Source organism: Tachypleus tridentatus, chromosome 5 (genome assembly GCF_004210375.1).
Source record: "Tachypleus tridentatus isolate NWPU-2018 chromosome 5, ASM421037v1, whole genome shotgun sequence".
NCBI classification, from domain to species: Eukaryota; Metazoa; Arthropoda; class Merostomata; order Xiphosura; family Limulidae; genus Tachypleus; species Tachypleus tridentatus.
Genome location: NC_134829.1, coordinates 12,680,782 through 12,702,332, shown reverse-complemented (window position 1 = coordinate 12,702,332; position 21,551 = coordinate 12,680,782). Strand labels below are relative to the sequence as shown.

At 31.6% G+C, this 21,551-nt stretch overlaps 1 protein-coding gene across 13 annotated transcripts in view; it reads right to left on the bottom strand.

The window, feature by feature from the left end:
- Positions 1 to 21,551, bottom strand: part of LOC143250539 (structural maintenance of chromosomes protein 1A-like) — a 110,821-nt gene that overhangs the window by 55,233 nt on the left and 34,037 nt on the right. For 11 of the 13 annotated variants that reach the window (XR_013028235.1, XR_013028233.1, XR_013028234.1 and 8 more), the window contains 7 exons: positions 17,822 to 18,034; positions 8,230 to 8,315; positions 7,321 to 7,486; positions 4,816 to 5,054; positions 3,182 to 3,317; positions 3,009 to 3,086; positions 1,867 to 2,078 (listed from right to left, as the gene is read on the bottom strand). Coding sequence is in view for 9 of the 13 variants with exons in the window: in XM_076501236.1 (XP_076357351.1) it covers positions 1,867 to 2,078; positions 3,009 to 3,086; positions 3,182 to 3,317; positions 4,816 to 5,054; positions 7,321 to 7,486; positions 8,230 to 8,315; positions 17,822 to 18,034 (1,130 nt within the window). In the remaining 4 variants the exon portion in view is untranslated. The remainder of the gene's footprint in view (positions 1 to 1,866; positions 2,079 to 3,008; positions 3,087 to 3,181; positions 3,318 to 4,815; positions 5,055 to 7,320; positions 7,487 to 8,229; positions 8,316 to 17,821; positions 18,035 to 21,551) is intronic. The other 2 variants (XM_076501237.1, XM_076501239.1) reach the window with 2 other exon arrangements.

Below are 21,551 nucleotides of genomic sequence, written 5' to 3'. Positions count from 1 at the left end.
ATCTTTCAACGATATGTCAAACAGTTACCTGACTGTTAATCCTTTCAGTAAAACATCCATTTATTAACTTGAACAAGCCCAATGAGCAATACATATCTATAAGCAGACAACATGAAATATCCTGATGTAGAATATAAATTTATGAAAACATAAGAACTTAAAACCTGCTGAAAACTGTAAAAATGAGATACAAACATATATTTCACAGCAGTATTTGTGTACTATACAAAACAAACATTTAAAAAAAAATTCTTTTCGATTTCTCCAGAAAAATGTATATGGAAATTATCTGTTTAAGCTCACTAAAGTAAGTCAATATTAAACAATAACATATAAAATTGTTTGTTGAAGCTCACTAGAGACAGCCAATCTTAAACAATGAAATATAAAATTGTTTTTGAAGCTCACTAAAGTAAGTCAGGATTAAATAATGACATAAAATTGTTTGTTGAAGATCACTAAAGTCAGACAATCTTAAACAATGACATATAGAATTTTGTTGAAGCTCACCAAAGTCAGACAATTTTAAAGAATGACATATAGAATTGTTTGTTGAGGCTCACTAAAGCAAGTCAATCTTAAACAATAACATATAAAATTCTTTGTTGAAGCTCACTAAAGTCACCCAACGTTAAAGAATGTCATACAGAATTGTTTGTTGAAACTCACTAAAAACAGCCAATCTTAAACAATGACATATAGAATTGTTTGTTGAAGCTCACTAAAGTAAGTCAATCTGAAACAATGACATAAAATTCTTTGCTGAAGGTCACTAAAGTCAGTCAATCTTAAACAATGATATGTGAAATTGTTTATTGAAGCTTTTCAAACCTGGCCAATCTCAGTTAATTACATGTATTTTAGGCTAGTTTTTCAAATTAATCATAGTTAGCCAACCTCAACCAATGACACCTAGAAACTGTTTTTGAAGTTAGCTATAATTAGCTGAAATCAACCAACGACATGTAGGAAATGTTTACTGGAGTTCATCACAGTTTGCTTATCTCAATAAACAAAGCACAGAAAATGTTTTTTTGAGTTTACTACAGTTAGCTATTGTCAACTAATGAAATGTAGTGTCTTCTCAACTATAGTCTTAACCAATGATGTAGGAAATACTTGTTGGTGATCACAATAATAAGTCAATTTTAATCAGTGACAAACATAAACTGTTAGTTGGAAATGAACCAAAGTCAAATGATCTCAACCAATGATATGTATGAACTGTTAAGCTTAGCCATTCTCACTTACTGACATGCATACATTTTCTGTAAGAACACAAAAGTTAGTCAACACTGATCAACAACATTTAGAAACTTTCTCAAAGCTTTTCAGGCAAAATTCAACTGAAAACTTACAAGTAGTACTAAGAGAAATTAGCTGTTGAAGATAATTCTTACTTTCTAGGCATATAAGCACAGAATACCTTAACCAGCTCAAAACTATCTAATACACGATGAAAAATAATTGAAAAGCATTTGGAAAAAGAATCTTTGGAAAACAATCAAACAATAACAATAATGTTGGAATACATAGTTATTTAGTTTTAACATTATAAAAAAATCTTAAAATTTAACATGTTTTTGTTATTTAAACAGCTTACTTTGCCTGATGTTTATTTTTAACAAGAATAACTAAACAACTGTTATTCAAAGAGAGCAGTTTAAGATTAACATTACAATCCGTTGCACAAGCAGTTTTCAATAATCAGTTCTAACAAACTGTGATTTATTTTTAAACAAAAGGATTTAAAATCTAGAGCTGCCAAACTACCTTAGTAATCAAAGTGGCAGAAATTTAAACATATATCATTAAACATGAATTAAAACACATGGTAGACATGTTACTGATTCACGATTACTTTACCTTAGCCTCTCCTTTAAAGGCTTAGCATCAATGTAGTCAAGTGGTAGGAAAGTCTCAGCTTCCAACATCTGTTCTTTTAAATACTTAATACAAGATCGAGCTGTACGCTCCGTGTCTACAACAATGGCTTCCATGTTCCTTCCAAGTACCTTAGTGATGGCTACATTATATCGCTTGTGAATGGGCTGACACATGTTAACAAGACGATCATACTAGAAGAAATATAAAGAAGACTATGATATACATTTAAGGTTTGAGATCACCATGTTATACATAGCCATTTCCAATCTTTTTATAAATTTGAAATTAAACCCCATTACCTTTGATAAAAGATTACATTTTCTGGAGTTATCAGAGAAAGGTATTTAAGTGTTAAATGACATTCACTTATTTAGCTTTTGAAGCAAAGAAAAAAATTAGGTATACTAAAAAATTTTTTGAAAAATTGTTAAGTAATTTTAATTATAAAACCTTAAGATTTCCACATACTACATTTCATGTCCATGCCAATGCTTACTTAAAGTTTACAGTATGAAGTTGTATTTTGGAAGAGGAAACACTTAATTTCCAAATTCCATAAGAGGGTCAATAAAGAAAACTGAAGCAAACTCACAGATCATAAATTAATTACTTAAGCCATCTTGGAGTTTTATAAACAGTGAAGAACACTCTAAAACAGTCATGTGAAATTTTTACTCTGACAATACTAACAAAGTTGTTTTTGTTTTCTCAGAAACTAAGTGCAGTTAAAAAACCTTTAAAGCATAAATATAAAACGAGTTTTTCTGCTGCTTAGCTGATATTCAAGCTTAATACAACAAAAGATCTGGCATTAGAACATTAACCAATGGAAGCCAGAAATAACTGAAAAAAAGCCTATCAATACTGTGAAATATGAAGTTATTATAAAATGGAATTTAATGCTAGATTAATCAGGTAGTTTGAGGTCATTTTCAGCTTCACTTATAGGCAATGTCACTTTTATCATCTAACATAAAAGATAAAGATTGGAATATAAAAATCTGTTCCTCAATGTGTCCAAAACGGAGGTGCTTTCTCACACTACAAATGTCTCTTTACAGTACCATTATGTATAATACACCTATTAGTAAGGACAATGAAAAGCTAAAAAACATTCTTACTACTCCTGGAAACAAACGTTTGAAATGATCAACAATTTCAGCCTTTTTTTTCCGACGTGAATCTTCATGTTTGTCCACCTACCAACAAAGAGAAAATATATTAATGTACAAATGTTCTTACCTAGTTTAATTCATAAGTTACAAAATACTGACACCTTGATATACCTTCATACCTTAGCATCACCTAATTCAATCATAATAGATTCAAGCTCATCATTGATTTCAGCAACACGCTTCTTGGCATCTTGCACTTCTTCTCCAAATCCTTCTTCCTGTTTCATTAGATCTGAGAGAGCCTGCTCACTTGTCCTAGAAGAGTTATTACTTTCTTTAGTAAAAGTATATCCTGAAAAATATCTAGTGATATGTAACAACTCTTCTAATCATGAACTAAAAAGTACTTTAACATTTAAAAGCTACATATTACGATGAACATCGTTAACATGTTCTTACATGATAGTACCACATGATGTCAGATCTTATATGACCATGTCATTTGATACTAGAAGTTTCAATTTCATAATAATTAAATACTTAGTAAGAAACAAAAAAAAAAACTAATTTATTTTATTAGATTATGCATGAAAAGGATAATTATCAAGATAAATGACAAATAAATATTTACAAGTACATGGAACTATAATTCATTGTTTTCCTTCTTCATTTACATCGCAAGTTACACACATTGCATTCTTTAGTGGTATTATGTTAACAACTGAAATAAACAAGAAGATATGTTAACAAATTTATTTGTCTTTGATTACTTCTCTCAATGTAGATAGGTGTTTATTAAAAACCAAGCTTTTATTTTAGTAAATAAATATAATGATCTTCTGAACTACCCAACATTTAATTTTGACCATTTTTAGTACTGCCAATGAGTTATGAAGGTTCTTTTATATAGATGCTTATACTTTATAACATTATACTCTTTGGGAACAGATATTTAATTTACCTCTCCAATGTTACATTTAAAATATTTTAATTTGTTATAATTCATATAAAATCTAAATACATGGAGTATTAACAAAAGGTGTTCATTGGGTGTTTTGTGATTGATTATTTTGATTCTCTTACTTAATCAAATTTTAATATAGAATGCTGTTAAGAATTACTTCAACAGAAGAAAGACATCACATCATGATTACAGAAGTGATAGTCATATTTGAGTTCTAATGAGTCTATTCTATAAGTGCATAACCAGCATGATTCTTTTTAATTTAGTTTTCATTTGGCAGATCATTACGAATGATATATGTTAAATATATAGACCTTATAGAAAAAGGCTTTGTTCACAGAGTTGGTTAAACTTTGGTAACTCATTTTGACATCAAGACTGATGTAAAGTAATTACATACTATAAAATGTAAATACTCAACATAATAAAGCGTATTTTACAACTTTTCTAATACGCTTTTCTCTGCTAACATGTAAATTCTGAGGAGTTCTGATATTGAGTGAATCTTACACAGAAAAAATAAATAACTAAAATAATTTTAAACCCTTCTCTTTTAAAATGCAAAATGGACGACTTAATAGAAATGTGAGAAAAAACGTTTGCAGTCTAGTATTATTTTTATCTCTTATTACTAGGAGGACTTTATGCTTCTCCATAAACCAGTGAACAAAATTCATATTTAGTAAATACATAAATAACAATAACTATTAAATATTGTTTTGCCTGAAACATTAATATTTGTTTTGTTTGTGCATTACTTACAGCCACCACAAAACTATTCTCAAAAGCTTCATGCCAAAAAAGTCCAGCCATGCATACAAGTTTTACATTTAAGGTGCTTCAACCAACCTGATGTATTCATTTAATTTTTCTACTCGACGGACATTCTCTTCCAACTCTGACCGTTTCTGTTTAACTTTAGCCTCCATTTCAGTTTTTTTTCGAAGTTCATTATCATGACGATCTTGATCTGATTTTTGTTCTCTGTTTACAGAATCAAGTTCTTGAAGATACCTAGAGGATAATTTTCCAGCTTCTTCTTTCAGTCTGTTATATTCTTGAACCTGGAACAAAGTTCCTGTTACAGCCTGGAATGAAAGCTAGGTTTTTGAGTATTTTGAATCCAGGAAAGTGTTTCTGTTATAGGGTTGAAACCAGAATAAGGTTTTTATAAATATCTTGAAAAGTTTCTGTTGTAGTCTTCAATTTAGAACAGGATTTTTGTCATTGACTTCAATCAAAAACGAGGTTTTCTGTTATACCCTCAAACTAAGGACAAGATTTATATAACAAATCTTGTACCTAGAGCAAGGTATCTGTTATACTCTTGAACCAATAAGAGGGTTTTTATCATAGTTTTGAACCTAAAATAAAATTTCTGTTATAGTTTCAAACCTAGAATAAAATATCTGTTAATCTTTTACCTAGAACAAAGTTTCTGCAATACTCTTGAACTTATAAGAAAGTTTCTGTATTAGTTTTTAAACTAGAACAAAAGCTTCAGATAGAAAACATGTAATGTAACTTAATAATTGCATATGGTATGTAAGACATTAGGCAAATTTATATTAAAAAATATGTTTCCACAGAGATAACTTGATCAAAAACATTTCACATATAAAAGAAAAACATTTCATAAATTAAAACCAGTTCATTCATACCAATTAAAATTAACATGGTAAGACAATATGAAAGATAGTTTGGCCTAATTTTGACGTCATTCCTATAACTAGAAGCATTAAAACTACTCATTTCTCCAACTTTTTTTTTTTTTACATATTTTCCTAAGTTTATATTGAGTTTTTATGTACAGTATATGAGGATACTTTTACTTAAGTTAGTACCTTCTCTTCTTTACATGTATTTTCTGTATTTTACTTAGGTTCATTGAACTTTATAAGAATGACACTTCAAATACTGTGCTGCCATTTGTACCTATTTTCTTTATAATCAGTCACAGGAAGTCTGAGAACACAATAATGTCTCTTGTAACAGTCTTCTGTCCGTGAAGGATGGTAAAATCAATCATATGGCACACATGCTTTCTTCATGATAATGAGAAACCCACTTGAAGTAAAAGTGTATTCTAAAGATGGCTGGTATTGGTATTAAAACATTAACTAAAATAAAGTACAGAATAATGTTTTGACCATCTTAGGTCATCTTAAGGTTAACAATCCTTTTGCAATCCTTTCACAAAGCATGAGAATATTAAGTTTAAAAACCACACTTAAGCACATCAAATGTAAATTTGACAGGATGTGGCCAAATAATCATAGTTTGTCCAGTAAACTTTTTCATAAAAACAGTCACCAATTACAAGGTGAGGCTGGAATATCTTACACTTTTGGCTTATCAGTTTTTTTTTTCAACTTTAAGTTCTTATCTTATTGATAACACTAGCAGATCCATCCAACTTAATATTACTACTTCTTTTGGTAAGAGAGTTTCATTCATAACCAAAGTCTTTCCTTTGTGGAAGAGAGCATTAATCCAAATTTGGGTTTGAAGTGTGGTTTTGGAGATCAATGCTGTGGTGCAAGTTCTATCTCTTCCATAGAAAATTCTGAAGGCTTCCTTCCACAAAATGTTGTGTTGTTTGACTATAAAATGTTTAACACATTCACTGTACAAATATGTTTATTAAGGTCTTTATACTCTTCCAGAAATCAATTACATACTACTGTAGCATTGAATTGTTGATTGTTAAAACCAAGTATGCATATGTTAAATATTTTGCCCATGACACTTTGTTGTGACGAGCCCATGCAGTAGCATATACTATTTCTAAACTATCATTTTACAAAAGTCTATGTGTTTGTGTTTGCTTGTATCCAGCAAACTGCCAGAAAAATTGTTACTTTACATGGCATGCACCCTAACAGCCCAAGGGTGACATGGGTGGTTGGCTTCTGAATCTGACCCCTTTTTATTTTCGATGCACTGTAGCTGGTATTCTAATAAAATGTTATTAATCCTGTGTATGTTACATATGCAACATTATACTTTTATTAAAGTTAGTTGTCTTTTGATTTTTTACACATATAAATAGTAGAGTGTTGCATATTTAACTTATACAGGTTTAATCACAGTTTACATGCGTAGTCTACTTTTATTTTATTTTTTTTAGATGTACTATTCTATTTTTATATTACCAATGCATTCATATTTTGACTATGAATAAAGAACACTGATGGCAGACTAGTTCATTTAATCTTTAAGAATTTGAAAACATTAAATTTAAGTTTTTAATTTTGTAAACATCACATGAATCTCTGTATTGATCTCATGGAATAAAGGAATACTCATGTGTATTCCATTATTTATCTACAAATCTGAAAGAGTTGACTTTACCTGGGATTCTTCAAGAGTGAGATCTCGACCCTGAGACTGTGATTCCTGGGCAAGCTGCTCTTCAAATTCCTCTTGTCTTGTTTCAACTTCTTTCAGTTCATTTTCCAACTCTTTAATCTCCCCTTCATGAGCCTCATGAACCTTTTTTGCAGCTTTCAATGACTTTCTGTAATAATATGAATGACAAACACTTGGGGACAAGGAAGATGAATCTAATGTTTTGAAGCTTTTTTTTTTCAAACAAATGAAAGGATGAGAGGTATCTGGAATATGAAGGAGTGAAACATGAAGTGACAAAATAAAGATACTGCAAGTTCAATTTTTTTAAAGTACATGTTAATACTGCCTTTTAAAAACATTACATTCCCCACAGGGAAGTTTAAATACAAAAAACTAAAACATTTTTTTGTAATTTAGTTTCACATGCCCATAGGGTGATGTTTTTGAAGATGATTATTGTAAAAAGAAAAAAGAAATTTTTGCAACATTTTAAGAACTATTGTTCATCATAGCTCATGTAATAAAAAGTAACATGAATTACAATATAAAAGGTTTATAATAAACCATAAAATGGATCAATTAACAACAACTCAAATGTTATTAATCTAATTTCTTATGTTAAAAATTAAAAACATAAAAGTTTGAAAAGGTCCTGTACATTCTAGAAACATCTGGTGAATTATTTAGTACTAATTTTGCAACTTTAAAAAATACCCTATATTTAAAATCAATTTTTGATAAATCAAGGTGATAAGTGGCAGAAGACAGTTAATCTAATTCATCTCTTTCATTGCCAAGTTGTAAAAAACATAAACTGTAAGAATATCAGTTCAATTAAATGTTAGTGTATCAAAGTTCACTAAGACAAATATTTTACAGATAATCACATCAATAAAAATAAGGGCTCACTTTGCAGATTCTAATTTTTTCTGCATATGGGCTGTCCTCTCTTTGGCTTTGATATATGCTGGTCTCTTCTTACTTAATTCTATTTCCTGAAACAAAGCAAAACTTTTTATATGGTTTTGAGAAGTTTTGAAACTAGAATATAAAGTACATTGGATACATTGAATTTTTAGGATATTATGTTAAGCAGAAACAAAAAAACAAACAACAAAAAACCACCATCATAAATATATTTATATTGATTAACATTGCACCAACAAAAATCTAATAATTTAATACAAGGATCAACATAATGAAGGACAAAATAAGTATTCTTACATATATAGTTATCACTTTACATTAACTTAAATAAAGCAATAATAATCTCTAAAACACAGTAGTTTTTTTTCTGTTTTGTTGAGCCTGTAAGAGTTAATTGTAGTAATTAACACACAATGATTTATGTTTTCTCTTTGTTGAGCTTGCACAAGTTGATCATAATACCTAAAGCAAACACTGTCTTCATTTCTGCTTTAGTGCAGAGATAAAATATTAAGTTTTATCTGAGGAACTGAGGTCACTACAAAAACACCTTTACAACAGCAAACAATGTACTATCACCCAAATGTGAGATAACAATTCAAGTTTTTAATATTTCCTATTATTTGATACCTAGTTCTGACATTTTGTTTCATCATGTGAAAACATATTTCTCATAAAAATTCTTCATTTCTAGAAGGATATGATTCAAAAACAAACACATAGTTTATTTGAAATATGTTAGGAATGCAAAGTTTTCAGTACCTGCCCAAGTTTGCTTGCAACACCTAAACAGTTTCCTTCTTTAATAGATGTAGAACAAGGAAGTTCAAAACAGTCTTACAGGTAGTAGCATAGTAGCTGGTTTTACAATGTTAATACTGCTTCCTATATATTTAATTTTCTTTTGTGCAAGTAAAATAACCTGTTTTTTAAGTTTAAAATAAACTCATATCACATCTGAACTTCAAGGTTTCATTTTCTTGTGTACAGCTGGTTGCTGTTCAAATTTGGAGATCCATGCAAAAAAAGGAAACTGTAAATTCTCACATACTTTTTTGAATTATGTTTTGCAGGATATCAGATTTTGTGTGTCAAAAGATTAAAATTATGTGGCTAACAATTTGGAATTAGGCACCATAAAACTGCTGATTGTGCAGAAAAATATAAAATTATATAACCTTTGTTTAAAGTTAAAAGTTACAATAATAACCATTAAAAGAATGTTAGACATAAATAATAGAATTTCACCATCAATAGTAATATAAATTTCTTATTTTACAATAACAGTAGCAAATATTTTTATAGCTTAGAGGTCCTTTTACAAGTCATTAACTGGATTGTCTGGCCAGTAGGCATCAATTGCTGAGCATAAAAAACATATATAAATGTGGGAACAGTGACCTAGACTTTGCTATATTTAGAAATTTAGATTTTAATTATGTAGTCAATTACTGTTTATGATGTTAAATATAAATTATGTCATGGTTGTGTAATTATGTTAAACTGAAGAATTATTGAACACAGTATAGACAAACTAAGAACCATAAATACTTTCAAAACCAACTCTAAAAGTTGTTTAGTTTTTTGAGATAATGTTTTAATAATGTATTACACAATTGTAATTGACACAATGAAAAACTGTTTTATAATAAACTACCTTTTCTTCTATAGTTTTTTTTACTTTGTATACTTGCCTGTCATGAAAAAATAATTTTATGCTTTCTTGGGGGGAAAAAATTCACATTTATGAAAGATAGATCCATAAATTAAGTTAAAAACAAATATCACTGGAAAAACATCAATATTATTATCAGGTTTTTATCTTTTTTAAAATATTTTAGCACAGGCATTCAGAAACTGAAAGAAGTAAAAGCACAATACAGTCATAAGGTATAATTTAAACAGCATTATATATCAGAATAAATAATAAAAGAAATACAAAGGTAGGCTTAATCCTTGTTAACCCTATCTTCCATTATGCATAATCCTGTGATCTCAGTTCTGTCAGTGTATACTTGTTATGAAATTTTACACTGACATTCAAAATTTAATTAAATAGTTTCATTTTTAATGTACGTTGACATAAAACATGGCTTATAATTTAACACTTTATATTATGTAAGTTTTAATTTCATAATTTTGAAAAGAAATATTTAATTAAATTTTCAATCTTTATGTGTCACATGACACATTTTCCCTTTTCAACTCTTCATTTTAGATTTTTCTCTATTCCCTTTTAAGAACCTTAGAGTATTCAACCACTTAGGAATACAAAGATACACATACTGACAAGATCAGAATGCCAAATTTGAGCATCCTATCTTCTTCAGTTGCTGAAGTATAAATAAATTTGTTACACCCATCAGTTCAGTAACTCTCATCTTATCACAGCTTTGAATGGATGCATTTACATCATGTGCCCTAATTTGATAGTCATATTTATAACCAATAGAAATAAAATCTTAATATGGATATTTCTTTTTGGTAGGAATATCTAGATGGCTTTAGATCAAGACTTCAGATGGTTTATGCCTGATCTTTTGTTTTTCTCCAAGCAGATAATTATAATATTTTTTCACCTACTTATAGAATAAATAGAATGTTAGTTCATTTATAGTAGTTTCAAGGAATTCAATTCTATTCTAGTGCTTGATATATTTTTTTTGTGCTTTAAGAGATATATCTGAAAAAAATTTGTGAGGTGTTTAAAACATGTTACTGATTTACCACCATTATTTACTGCTGTGACTAAAAACTAAAGCAATAAAACAAAATTAAAGAAAAAATGTTAAAAGATTAACAGTTTTAACTGTGAAGATGTAAATTTTATTTAATATTTTTTTACTTTTCATTCTACTGTATACTGATGGTTGTTATGGAAGAGAAAATGACAGATAAATATAAAAAGTTTAACAAAAAACTTTTGATAATTATTAAAGGGATCCTAGAGTTTATGCAAATATGAAACTCTTTTTATTTATAACATGAAAATGGCCTATTATTAACTTTCATTAGCTTACCTTCTACAACCTCTTAAAATATATTAAAAGTTTCTTTTTTCTAAAATTATTATTTTTTTTATTTTCTCTACTTTTTCACTATACAGATTTGGTAAATTTCATCAACCTGATGCCCATAATAAATGTAACAACAAAAAGAAATAAAACTAAAGTTAACAACTTCTTTACCTTAAGTTGTATTTCTGATACAACTCACCTCTTTACAAAGAAAGTTATCTCCTATGCACCTGCTTTAGAGATTTGTATGCCAAGTAGCCTTTAAGCAACTTCTACATAATTTCATGAGTTTTCTTGTGAATTGCATTACTACATAATGACACCATTATACAGTAACATTTCTCCACCAACAGAAGGATGACACAACTTCCCTGTATACTAACTCTCTCTGTGCTTTTGCATTTGTGAATTTTTGACTTAGCAAGTATGTCTGATAAACCAAAAGTGAGGAGGACAGTGGGAAGTGTGAAGAGGTATCTATTGAAATATTTTCAGATAAGAAAAATGTACACTTTAGAAACAATTCACACCTCTTCATGCAGATAGCCAGATTCCCACAATGATATGGTGGAGGGATTGGAGCAAAATCGAAATATTTAAGCTCTCTCTAAAAAATGTTAAAAAAAAACCAATGGACTGTGACACCTGATTGAAAGGGGGTTCATAGGGGCACACCCATGGAAAAATATGTCTCATGTCCTCCAGAGTACACTCTTGACCCAGAACAGAAGAATGGAAGAGGCAAACAAGCCTCGAGTCATAGGTGTGGGCAGAATAAGAACATAGCTGTCCGAGTACTAGCACACAAGTTGTCAGAGTGTAAAGTGATTAGGGCTAGTTAGGACTTTTCCTAGTGCACACTTAAAACTCAACTGGCAGACATTATTGAAGCAGTTATAGCTGCATGAGGAGGGCACAGAAACTATTAGTGTCTGTTCTTCTCAACTCTACTATTAGACACATGGACTGAAACAAAATGCAGGAGAAATGTACAGAATTGATGCCATAAAGTCTATAATGCTAGTAAATAAAGGAGGTGATAGACATTGCCTAAGCAATTACAGGGCAGTTAGTTCAATAATTGAAAAGATTTTCCAGAGTCACTTAAAGCAGTTTGATATAGCATCAAAGAGCCAGCATGGTTTCAATTAGAGCAAATTTCATTTAGCAAATCTTCTGATGTTTTTTGAGGATGTTACTGCAAAAGTTGAGGAAAGAAAATACCGTGGATTAGGTTTACCTTTATTTTCAGAAAGCGTATGATAAGGTGCCTCACAAATGATTTATTAAAAGAATTAAATCTGTTTGTTTGGAGGAAGTGTTACTAAACTGGATAGAAATTTGTCTGGAGAATAGTAATAAATGGAGATAGAGCTGACTGGATCACAGTTACAAGTGGTATGCCTTAGGGCTCTGTGCTGGGTCCTCTGCTGTATGCAATTTACATTTATGGTATTAGCTCTGGAATCACAAAAAAAGTTAAGATTTATGAGGTGGTTAACTGTAAAGATGCTGTAGACTTACAGGGAGTTTTAGATCATTTGATACATTGGGTCGATACATGATGTTTAACTACCCAAAGTGTAAGGTGATGTATGTAGGTTTTTGCAATTCAAATTACTGCTACAATTTAAATGGGAATACATTAAATACTGTAGTTGAAGAAAACGACCTTGGTGTTGTGATAAAAAAATCATTTAAGTTACCTAAACAGTGTAATGTAATTAGCAATAGAATTTTGGTTAGAATCTATTGAAATATTGGGTAAAAGACAAAGGATATTATTGTTTCACTGTGTAGATTACTTATAAAGCTTTGTTTAGAGTAGTGTGTACAATTTTTGGCTTCCTCTCTCAAGAAGGACACTGAATTGTTGGAGAAAGTTCAGAGAACAGCCAAGAGGATGGCTGTTTCATTGTTTTTTTTTTTAATTTTGTGCAAAGCTAAATGAGAGCTATCTGTGATAACCATCCCTAATTTAGCAGTGTAAGACTAGCAGGAAGACAGCTATTCATTGCAACCCACCACCAACTCTTGGGCTACTCTTTTACCAATGAATAGCAAGTTTGACTGTCACATTATAACACCCCCTCATGGCTGAAAGAGCAAAAATGTTTGGTGTGACTGGGATTTGATCCTGTGACATACAAATTGCAAATTGAGCATTCTAACCATCTGGCCATGTTGAGCCTCACTAGGATGATACCAGATATGAGGAGACAAAAATTTCTTTGAAAAGGAGAAGGATAAGAAGGAATTTGACTGAGGTGTTTAAGATTATTAAAGGTATTGATAATATAGATCCATTAAACTTTTTCTGTTTAGCAAGGAAAACAATATGACAAGAGATCATGAATTCAAATTTTGGCAAAGTAGGAGCCATCTACACTTTTGACAGTATTATTTTTCAAATAGTGTGGTTATTTTTTGGAATGAGCTACTTTCAAGGGTGGTGGAGACAAAAAATTTAACTCAGTTCAAGAAGAGATTGGATGAATATATGAGTATTAAGGAGTGATTATAGTTGGGAGATAGAATGGAGATCTTTGATGAACTAATAAGCTACTTTTTGTTCCTTTAAAATTTTATGAATTCATAAATAATGGTATCCTTCTAGACAGTCTTAAAGAAGTTTGAGTTTGTGTGTGTGTGGAGAAAGGGCTCTTCCTAGGTCCATATGCTAAATTTTGTTCAAAGAAACTCCCCAACACAAAGAAAAGCATAGGTCTGGTTTGGGTAGAAGTAATGGAACACAGAAATAAAACATTCACAACAGTACACAAAGAAATAAACAATTCCTGGTAAACCAGATGACCCCTGTGATGTCACTAAACACTCTCTATAGATATCACTTGTTCAATTATACTACCACTCCCATTTTGCCCCTGAAGAAGAAAGGTCCACCTTTTGAAAGAACTTGGGTTATAAGGTTTCTATTTCATTTTTATCAAAACTTGGATCTAAGTGCTTTAGAACATCATAAGTAATGGAACACAAATAATGATAATAGATCAGTCCAGTCACACATACAAAACTCAAACAGAAAAAGGGCTGGAAGAACAAATGATATCAAAAATCCCATAAGTTGTCTTTCTGGTCCTGTAAGGACCAATGGAGGAGGGGTATATGTGTGGGACCCAAAGGTATAAGCATTTCTCATGAAGCTATAGTTACCAAACACTAAACCTCACATGCAGAAGCTTTATGGAGGTGCAAATTCTAGTGACTGTAAGTTTGTTCCATAGCTTGAAGGCAGATTGGAGAAGGCTGATCCCAGTTGAGAATGAGTAACTCCCTCTGCAGTAAATAAAATATTGAATGGGAGTATAAACACAGTCTTGAAGAGACATTAGACACAAATGAGAGCAAAAGAAGAAAGGAGGACAAGATTAAGGCTGAAAAGAGGACGGGAAAGGCACTGGAGAGAAGTTTATTGGTAAAAAGTAAATAAACCCTTATGTGGATGGAAATGTGTAGCCACAGGTATTCAAATCATGACAGTTAGGCACCTATGGGCACTGACACAAAGGAAATTCCATCAATGAGACAAGAAGCCTGACACTGGGTAAAAGAGGAAGTTAGAAAAAAAAAAAAGAGAGAAAAAAAAAGGGGGGGACTAGGGACTAAAACAAAGTACAAAGGTGGAAGGTATGGTTGGGAACAGTGTAGAAACAAATCACGAAATTGAGAGTTGATTACAGCCAGTCTAAGCTCCTGATTCAATCAAATCTGGAATAACTTGAAACTTCAAAAACTTGGAAGATTGAATGGGAGTTGTATAAAGGCTAGTGGCATGCAAGTCTGTTTGTATGAGTTATCTTAGGATTTCTTTCTGTGTAAAAGTTGAGTATCATTTCAAAATTATTCTCTTTTCATTCTGGAATATCTGCACACTATAACAGACAATTATAGAATATTTATTGTTATAGCCAAGACTAATATTTTTCCTTTAGTTGTTGCTACTCACAGCTAAAGTTTGACCCTCTCAGACTACACTAACAGCTGCTTATTATGCCATATAGCTTTGTGTGAACAACAGCTCTACCTAACAGAAAGCTCGTTTTGAATTACACAACTGTTTTTGAGCTTGGTGCGTGATGTTATTGATTAAAAGTGTTTTATTTCATCTAAACTTACTTGTAATGAGTTTATAATTTTTACATTTTATTTGATTTTGAAAAACTAAATAAAGAAAATGCATAAAAAATTAGTACTTACATCTGAAATCTAGTTTTCTTCAAGATTTTGCACTCATACAATTTGAATCAATTCAAAGATAACCCTAATTCAAAGTAATAATTATAGGGTCTTAGAATTTTTTGAAATTCAAATACCAAATTTAGAATATGAAATATTTTCAAGCACATGCCTTTGGCTCCTACATATGTTAGTTATATGAAGTTTTCATTTCGTATTGGTTGCAAATAATACAGTGGTAAAAGATTGAGAAAGTTTATAGTGAATTCTGAAAGGAGGATGCTCTATAGGAGGTATAGCATGTGGCCTTCACTCCATTGTTTATATTTTTCTGAACCAAAAAGCTTTCTCACTACAAATTGAAAACTTAGCTTAGGGTTACATATAGTAGAAGTGGAAATTTCCATGGAGAGTTACAATACTATATAAAGGTAGTATAAAATGTAAAAATGGGCAGATGGGCTGGGTAAGTCATGTGATAGAGAATGTAAAGATTGAGAATTTATTTAAATATTTTAAAACCATATTAAGATTTGATCTATAAACAATGCTTTAATACTAACTTTATTGACATGTATTGATAATGAAGTGGTGTAATTAAATTTTGAATGTAACAATGTAAATTGGTCATAAAGTATGCATTTTGACCTATTTGTGCTCAAGGGGTTAACCACTGTCAATCCAAACCTCCATCTTGGCTTAAATATTTCTGGATTAGGGCGTGTCACTGATATTCCTTGAATTTTCTCTTCTAACAATGGAAGTACTTTAACAAAGGTCATGAAACCTAGCACAAACTTACTAAATAATGTCTAATCTTGGCTTGAAAAATGAATATAATTTGATTTTGGTTTCTATGATTTTTTTGAGGTTATGAAATTCCTTGTTATGAGACACTTTTTGGAAAATAAAAACAGTCACCTTATAATTATAAGTTTTTTAAATTGTTGGTCTTAAGGTTTCATTTTATATAATTAATCAATTTCAATATTAATGAAAATATTTCTTCTGAAACTTTACTTTGCCAATTATAGTAATCACCAATTATGGTAATAAATGTAAAAGACTTTTTTAAATAATGTGACATTTGGCTACTTTTATTTTTGGTTGAAATTGAATTATACATAACGTGATGTTTTCTATAAATTATATGTTCATTGTTTATAAATCATAAGCTTAACAATGATATGCAAAAATAAAGATCCGAGTCAAAGAATATTTTACAGTTGCTTGCCCTACATATCAGAGCTTAAACATGGTTTACTTTACATCTTGTCATAGAATAAAATTGCCATAACATGCAAATTGATATAATTTAACATGAAAACATTTTCAGGAATGAAAAAAATGTCTAAAAAATTCTGTGATTTGTTCTCAAGTCTTTTAAACTTTATATTACATTCAGCTGTTCTTCATGGCAGGGGGCTACTCTAATCATTTTCCCAGAAAACCATAACTTACTTCTACAACCATTTTATCACTTTACATTGACGTAAGTGGTTATAAACTTTCCTACTCAATGGTATTTACATTTTGCTTGCAGCTGCTTTCAAAGTTGTTCTCCACTAGTTGTTATTCTCACCCTTTTATGATTTTACAGCATATGAAGTGAAAAAAGGCCTTAAATAATAAATCTTCACAAAGAAAACCATGGAAGAAATATAACTTAGTCAATTATATTTTTATGGAATATTAGTTTTTCAAGAACTAAAAACATGATCTCTGGAATGCGAGAAAAATAATAAAAAGTCTTATAAGTGCTTTGTTATCAAGCGAGATTCTGTGGTGCTGTGCAGAAATGTGGGTTTGAAGATTTTTTAAATTTTCATTTCTGGATTGTACTAAATAAATATTGAAAAATAACAAAAGATCAGTTATAAAGTATTTTTGAATAAAACAAACTGTTTAGGTTATAATTATTATTTTTACTTAAAGATTTATAAATTTTAAATGCATGTATATGCACAGGTTGTGATAGGTTTAATTCATTTAAACCCAATATTCTAGAATGATTTAATCCCTATAAGCTTTATTTTCAATTAAGGTTTTATACTTGTCAATCTCATATATCTTTAAGGCTTACATCCTTATCAATCCATCTTTCATCATAGTTTAATCCTCATTAACCATGTCTCCCTCCACAGCTTAATCAAACACATCTTCTATCATGGGTTAATCCTTGTTAACACCACCTTTCATCATAATTTGATCCTTGTCATCAGGCACATTTGTCTCAAACAATCACAACAACAGGAAATAAATATTCCATTCTAATTTTATAATAATCTAGTTTCATACTGCATTAAACTTAAAAAAACAACAACAACCATGTGTTACAAAACTTGATTAATATTACTTACAGCTTCTCTTATTTGTTGTTCAATTTTAGTCAGTTCTCTTGTAAGTTTCCCATTTTCTTTCTTCTTGTCTTTAATCTCTTCCTCAATTTTTTCCCTCTTTCTACTGACTCGTTCCAACTCCTTATTCTTTTGAGCCAGATCCTCAGCTAACTGTTCAATGTCTCGTTCATTGTGGTAGAGTTTGAAAAGCTGCCACTGGATTTTCTTTTGAAGCTATATATAACAATGGAACATCATATTCTTGTTACTATTTCCCACAAGTTATAATTTTCCTACACTGAAAATATATTTCTGACATGTACTTACTTCCACTCACATACATAGACATTCTTGTTCAGTGCTGCTTTCCACTTGAAATTATTTTGCATAGTGCAAGCCTTTCAATCCTATGTACCTCTTAGTTCATGTGGTTTAACTGATTAATGCATGCAAATTATCATGTAACAAACCTCAATCAATAGACATAACTCACTCTCTCACACACATACACAACACATGTGACTCCCACAATGCTATCCTACTTAACTATCAGTTCAAGGTCAGGGAGAATACCAGGAACCAGAAGATAGTAAGGAGAGAAAAAGTGTAAGAAGAACTAAGTACTTGTAAAAATATTTTCAGTGTAGAAAAATTATAACAAAGTATCTTACTTCCAATCACATGCATAACAAAAATAACACACTGAAGAGGTAGAGAGACCAGCACAAGGGAGGAAGGAGAAGGATCCTTCAAAACCATCAAAAGGACACCATCAAGACAGAACCATCAAAGAAGAGGATGAAATATGGAAGACTTCATCACTTCTGTACCAGGTATATTCTTTGCCCAGACAAGGAAAAGGTGAGGAGAACATCCCATTATGGGTAAAAGAAGGGATATGCTCAAAGGTGTAGAGTGACTAAGGTGCAACAGATTTTACACGACAAGTTACCTGCATTCAAAACTTGACAACCAGGAACTGAGATCCAGGTAGGGTAGGACAAGGATCATACCATTGGTAAGTCAACAACAATCCAAAACTCAGCTGCTGTGGACTGACTTCCAAATGGGGTTAATACAAAAGACCATACTATCTTTATCTAAAGTTCAGCCAATTGGAGTGAGAATTCTCACCACCAATCAATTGAGAGGTCACATGTGAGCAGAATGAAATACACATTCATCCCTCTCAAATTAAAAAAAATCATAGCCACCTCAAATGCTGTAACATAAATGGCATAAAGGCATTGGAGGATAGTGCAAGAGGAAGACGCAAAGCAATGACCAACTCTACTTACTGTGACCTACAATTCAGATTTGAGACAAATTTAGTAAGAGAGTAGAGCCACTCTGAACACATGAGAAGACTTGAATTGATTGATTCAGTTCTAAGTCTAAAATTCAACTGCTGGGTAATTGACATCCGTACGGGGGTAGGATGAAGAATTCTAATCGAAGGGGTGAACTGCATTTATGCTGACATTCTACAGGTGTGAGTACATCATGTTGATTGGTTTAGATCTAAATCCAAAACTCAACTGTTGAAAATCAGCATCCAAGAGGGGATAGGATGAAGGTTCCAAACCAATGGATATGATGTTGATAGGCTCAGCTCTAAATCTAAAATTAAATTGGTGAAAACTGACATCCAAGTGGGGGGTAGGATAGGAATCCCAATCATTTCTACACCTCTACACTGGCACAACACCACTGTCCTACTTTCAGATGATTGGAGGCATTATATTGCATACTTTCATGATCCACTACCCCAGCATCTTGGAACTGGAATGTAATAAGGACTCCCACTGGAATAAATGGGAGGAAAAACATGGTGGCGAGTCTGGAGGAATTTACACACTGGAAACAATGCAGTAGGTGACCATGAAACTCTCTATTAAGAAAAAGACCAAATTCAACTTATTCAGTCTCTGGAATGGCAGGGATGGGAAGCTATTCCCTTTTGCTTTGCTTTATCTATGAAGTACATAGGTGAGTACAGCATGGAACAGGCATATTTATGAAGCAAATATATTATGAGGAATAATCTTAAAGTGATCCTATGAAACACCTCACCTCTAGTATATAGAAAAGTACAGAATATTGTTCATTTAGTTGCTATTGAAATATAAAAAAGGAATCAACATGGACTTATAGTGCAAGTTTGTGTACAAATCTAAGTGAATGAAGTATACCTGGTCAGATATCACTCATTGGGATCCAGATCAAAACATGGGACAGGCCCCTGAAAAAGATAAAGAAATAACAAAAACTTACCCAGTTATAGTCACACCAAAATCTGAATAATGGCAGGAATCAGAAGATGATAATCCAATGAGAAAGAAACATCAACACAGTGAGATAGAGATGAAGGCATGTGGGGTGTTCCACATGCCCATTTGGAGAATTTTCTACAACGAACAATTCAGATGAGAAGCCAGGGAAAAGGTAAGGTGTCTAATCTGATGGGAAAACATCTGGAATAAGTGATGGGAAAAAAGAGACAAGGACGAATAAACCAATCACATTATAAGCCTAACCCAACTGGTAAGGTTGGAAGGAGAGAAATTATGGATGAATAGCACTAACAAGAGTGGAAGTCTATTTGAAATTAGACTGGGAACAGAGGTAGGAAATGGATGGACAGGAAATCATTGAGAAGGAGCAATTAGCTTCGAGAGCAGTTGAAGTCTTAGGAAAGTTAGACTGATCCAGGTAAAGGAGAAGATAAGGGGAATGATACAGAGTACCTGAAATTTCAATAGCAGACAAATCTGACAGGCCAAAAGGAGGAGGAAATGCACTTTAAGGGATGATAAATGAACAAATGAAATAACAAGCCAATGGTACATTTGAAGGTAAACTACGGCAGTGAAGCATCATATTGACATCCCAATCTGAAAGGGCTGCAAACCATGGAGGGTGACTAATTTGGAAGGAATGTAACAGGAGTAACAAGGTATGAGATGTAAAAATTGTACAGTAATGTGAAAAATTAAAAGTGTGGGATGAGCAAGAGCAAACAACCAGCCAAAAGACTAATAGCAAAAAATGTTCCACCTATGTTGACAAATCTCCATGGAAGAAGGTGAAATCGAACATGCCTATAATGAAGATATTTGTCAGGATAAACTGGTTTTCCCTGTCAAGAAGTGGATGAAAATCAGGCATGAAGATGAAGGGTAGAAGTGGCATGAACTATCTTGGACTGAGACTACCATAGATTGGATTGAATGCTAGAAGGAGATAACAGTGGATCAGATTGGATCTGGATCATAACCAGATAACTGAATGCAAGAGGAAGAAAATGATCCAAAGCCTGATAGACAGCAAACAGCTCTAGGATACTGATATGATGAGACTATTCTACCATAGACCATTGACCCAAAGCAACTTGTTGCTCAACCCACCTTCCCTAGTTGTGAAGTGTCTGTAAAAAGGTGTAAATCTGGATGAAGTGGAGAAAGTAGAACCCCAGCCAAAGTGTGAGCCAATCCAACCACCAATGCAAATCATCTACAGGAGAAGAGAGAAATGTAATAGGAATGTCAAAGGTAAGATTCCACTGATCATGAAGAGTCTGTTGAAGAGATTTCATATGAGCGTGACCCATGGGGATTAGTGCCACTATAAAAGAAAAACATCCCTAAAAAAAATGACCTCAAAAGCAGTAAAGGAATTGATGAATGCCAACTCTATTGAACAATGTAAAAGAAAAGGTTGTGCCCAAATGAAATAAGTTTTCAATAACATA